Raw genomic sequence first — 4,785 nt, 5'->3', positions numbered from 1 at the left:
TAATCAGGTTCGACTACACTGCACTGCACATTCTTCTGTGAAGAAGACCGAGCAGAGTTAGTACAATCCACTACTTGGACATCATAGACATCTCACAATGAACAAGCTGGTGCTACATATTGCTGTGCTTAGCATTGTCCTCTACTATGGTAAGAATGCTGAGAGCTGAGATGTGTGTGTGTGTGTGTGCAATTTTTTCTCCTACTAAAAACAGTTGCCAATCAAATATGAATAAATATGAATTGCAACTTTCCTTTTGTTACATATGTTCCCTTGTCCTAGGAGTGGAGGGTTTCCGCATTGCAAGGCAGGCATCTGATCTGACTGCAACGTTCTGGGATGCCTGGGACCGAACTTTTCAAACAATAGTCGATGTTGTTGGAAAAGATCGCTTTGAGTGAGTACTTCATAACTGTCAAGTGAATAAGAGCAAGAGATGGATGTAAAGGTTGTTTAATCTTTTAATTGTTTTGCTTGTTCATTGTCCTAATTGTGTGTCTTTTGTTATAATACATTTTTGAAAAAGCTGCTTATTTGTCACTAAAATACAGCACGTCAGTAGAGGGAGTGACATTTGATCTCGAGAAGATAAACATTTTGTGGATGCCCCTTGTCTCTTTCAGTACTGCCCGTCATGAGGTGATCAAGGCTTATAGTGATTTTGATGGATTCCTACACAGCTTTGTGGAAAGATCCTCCTAAACCCTACCAGGAGCCCAGACTTCAGACTCAGTTTTATTGTCAATGTAATCTCAGAACCCAGAATCTCATCTGATTAAGTGAGACTTCTGCCCATGCCAACGTGTTTGTGTTGACACACATTTTGGAAATATAAATTTGTATGAAACGAGGGAGAGGGTGGGGCTTGATGTTTAATCATGTTTACATTATTAGGAACCAAGAATAAAGAAACCCAGATACAGTTAAGCTGAAGAAACCCTAAGAAATCTGAATCTGTGTTATCCTGTGTCCTTTTTTTACTTAAATTGTTTTATGTTTGCATACAGACCTCATGTTTACATCCAATAGAAGCAGTCTTTGACTGCACAATATCTTGTGGAGTAATTTAAATTCAGGCTCAGTCTACATGTTGTTACACAAATCCAGACTTACTACACAGGCACTTTTTCCACTAATCTCAAACTCCCTGGACATATTATCTCACTGGGGCCTCAGCCTCCAACATTTTACAAAACTGCTGAAAACAACTGAACAAATAGAACACATCTGATAGAGGTACCTATAGCTACTGTATAACCAGGGAGGTTGTCATAATTGTTTGATTTCAAACTGTTGGAGTTAAATTACGACACAATTCTTCCTCTTTCCAATGTTTATCAAGGGCACTGTATTGCATAAGGTAGTAGGTCGATGTCATGGTTTCTGGAGACATGTGGCCTATTCCCAGATGTTTTTTCCTTTACAAACACCCTGTCAAAAAGGAGATAGCAGGGAGATGGAGTGACATGGAAAATAAAAGGGCCTTATGTTGGTTGTGTGAGTCACCTGTACAAACTCAGACATGAAGGTCCTGATTCTCTTGGCTGTGCTTGGAGCAGCATGTAAGTGACTCTAACTAGTCTACCTATATCTATATCGACTGGTGTATGCTCATACTTACACTGTTTTCATGTTATGTTATACTTGAAGGATGGAATATGCTCCTATGATCTTTATACAGTGTAATTATTGAACTCCACACCGTATCCAAACCATTTGTTTCAGTCGCTGCCCCTGTGGAGGAGAGCGGTGAGAAGGTTGTCGGGGGGTACGAGTGCCCCAGTCACTCTGTACCCTACCAGGTGTCTCTGAACGCTGGCTACCACTTCTGTGGTGGATCCCTCATCTCTAGCCAGTGGGTGGTGTCTGCTGCCCACTGCTACATGTTGTAAGTGTTGAATGTGCTTTAGTGAACTGATGCACTGTGTGCACTGATGCTACTGTAGAATAGGATATAACCTTATTTTTCCAAGGGGGAACTTTAAGGAATTTATCATTATCATACAAGTAGGCATGGTTGTTGTGTAAATATGTAAAAACAAATATCTCACAATGTTTGGAAATGATCTCAACCTTTATTAGCCCGGTAAGACATAACAAGCTGATAATTCAGGGGGTGAGCAATGTACTTTGCTTTTCATTAATGTTTCATAATGAAGGAATTCTTACAACTCCCCCCCCCCCCCCCCCACACACACACACACACACACACATACACACACACACACACACACCTCCTCACCCCTCCAGTCATCTCCAGGTCCGTCTGGGAGAGCACAACATCGGCGTAAACGCGGGCACCGAGCAGTTCATTGACGCTGCCTTGCTGATCAGGCACCCGTACTTCAACAGCTACAACCTGGACAACGACATCATGCTGATCAAGCTGAGCCGCCCTGCCACCCTCAACTACTACGTCCAGACAGTGGCCCTGCCCTCCCGCTGCCCTCTGGCCGGCGAGTACTGCATGGTGTCCGGCTGGGGCAACACCATCACAAACGGAAGTGAGTCAGCGGGACTTGGGAGGGGAACTGAGGAGGGGAACGGCCTGGCTCTGAGAGGCTTGTGCTAAGGTCTTGTGATGTGGGGTTTGACATCAGCAAAGGGGGAGGACTCTAGTATATGTATATGCCACTCTTGAGAGGCTTGTGCTAGGGTTCCGTGATGGGGCTAGGGGGGGCTAGAAGGGTGTGGGATTTGATATTGGCACAAGTTAATGACTGTTTATAAACTGTCATGAAGTCAACAGAACATGGGAGTGCAACTAAGAGGGAATTAGAGGGGTGTTGGGCTTTGACAATTCTCCACCCTTTTTCTAGATGATGTGTACACTTGTGCACTCCTCCATATTTAAAAAGGATAGGTTTTGTGTAAAGAGCATTGGGCTCCTACTGCAATCCTATGCTTTTGAATCAATGTGGGGGAGTTCACACTTCAGGGAAAGAGGGTGGAGAATTGGGACGCAAATAATGACTGCAGCTCTGGTATAGTCATAAAACGTGATGTAAGCTTTATGTGGTTGAGTGTGAATAACATTACAAGCTGTCTTGAGTTGACTCGGCTACACGTAACCATGGACTTCAACATACAGTGATGTTAAATTAAAACTGTGAGTCTGACACAGCACAGTGACTAGTGTATCTGCCTTTCAGACAACTACCCTGATAGGCTGCAGTGCCTGAGGCAGCCCATCATCGATCACAGAATCTGCCAAAGTGCCTACCCCCATCTGTTTACTGACAACATGGTATGCTCCGGGTTCATGCAAGGAGGAGCCAGCAGCTGCCAGGTTAGTTCGGCTAAACCACTGAGAAAAAGGGGTGGAGGGGTGATGTAGGAATGTTTGACCTCTACCACTCTCAGCCTTTCCCTTTTGATCATAGGAAGTGATTCTTGTTGTTCCCCTATAACATCTTCTATCCCGTTTTTCTCACTTGTGAATATTCATCCATCTATATTTCTCTCACATCATCATTCTTAAACATTAACTCCCTCACCTGACTACAGTGTATTGGCTATAATTCTAACCTTTATCTCATCCCCCTTTTCTCTGTATATCAGGGTGACTCCGGTGGCCCCCTGGTGTGTAGTGGACAGTTGCAGGGTGTGGTGTCCTGGGGTTATGATTGTGCCATGCAGAATTTCCCCAGCGTCTATGTCCGTGTCTGCCAGTACAATAGCTGGATCATCAACACCATAAACAACAACTAAACACACACACACACACACACACACACACACACACACACACACACACACACACACAGGCTAATGATCACACTGACAAGCGATCAGTTTATCAAACTTTTATGTGCTGCACACATCTGGTCAATAATATGCATTTGGGCCATACATCGAACAGAGTTAGTAGTACACCCAGGACCTCCGACCTCAAAGGAACTATATACACACACACACACACACACACACACACACACACACACACACACACACATATACTATGGATCGTATGGATGGACGTATGGATCTTACAGTATATTGAAGATGAACATGAAAACAACTGATTGCAATAAACTGGTACAGCATGATAGGCAGTGAGTGAGCAGACATTGCTGGGGGTGTCCCATTTTCTCATCTTTTGGTTTCATAACAGTTGCTGACAGGGCAATAGTTCTCCTCTTAGCTGATAATGTTAGTATCTCCTTATTTCAGAAATTCCATTACTATGCTCAAAGAGACCTCTCATCAGAGAACTGTACAGCATGTTTTCTTGACAGTCCTCTCAGGTACTGTATAGTACAGTCAAAAATAAGGAAAAGGCGTGCTGAACTCTCAAAAACGTTCTGACTAATGTGTCTTTCAGTGCTGTATAGCTCAAGGTTGTTCGAATAATTAAATAATACGACCAGCCCTCTCAAATATAGATTTTCTTATTTTTCTATATTTGAGAGTGCTGGCAATATTATAGTACAGACCTTCACAGCCTTAATGGCTTTATGCTTAGATACTGAAGAGCATAGAATTCATATTGAAATTCAACCACATACAGTGGGGGGAATTCAAGAGCCACTGAATGTTTCTTGAATGGGTTTTTATTGAATTATTGAAATTACATCTTTATGAAATGAACTGAGTGCGGTTTCTAAAGTCATAATAATACCGGAGCTGAGCCATTCAAAGCATACACGTCATTGAGATATGCAACTAATTTCTTGTTTCCTTGCATGCCTTTAGCAGGAAAACATGCTGCTGGCAAAACAGGAGACGGAAAACATGAAACAACAATTGATTCTACTCTTTCATCGAACGTCTCATAAACTTCAC

At 42.8% G+C, this 4,785-nt stretch overlaps 1 protein-coding gene across 1 annotated transcript; it reads left to right on the top strand.

The window, feature by feature from the left end:
* Nucleotides 1-1,522: 1,522 nt before the first annotated feature.
* On the top strand, nucleotides 1,523-3,711 carry LOC310811606 (trypsin-3-like; the record flags this gene model as incomplete). The annotated part of the gene is made up of 5 exons (XM_083679819.1): nucleotides 1,523-1,562; nucleotides 1,726-1,888; nucleotides 2,251-2,504; nucleotides 3,153-3,289; nucleotides 3,562-3,711. The coding sequence occupies 5 exons, from the start codon at nucleotides 1,523-1,525 to the stop codon at nucleotides 3,709-3,711; spliced, it is 744 nt and encodes a 247-aa protein (XP_083535945.1).
* Between the last annotated feature and the right edge of the window lie 1,074 nt (nucleotides 3,712-4,785).

This window comes from Argentina silus (assembly GCF_951799395.1).
Source record: "Argentina silus genome assembly, chromosome: 11".
NCBI lineage: Eukaryota > Metazoa > Chordata > Actinopteri > Argentiniformes > Argentinidae > Argentina > Argentina silus.
This window is presented reverse-complemented; position numbering and strand designations above follow the sequence as displayed.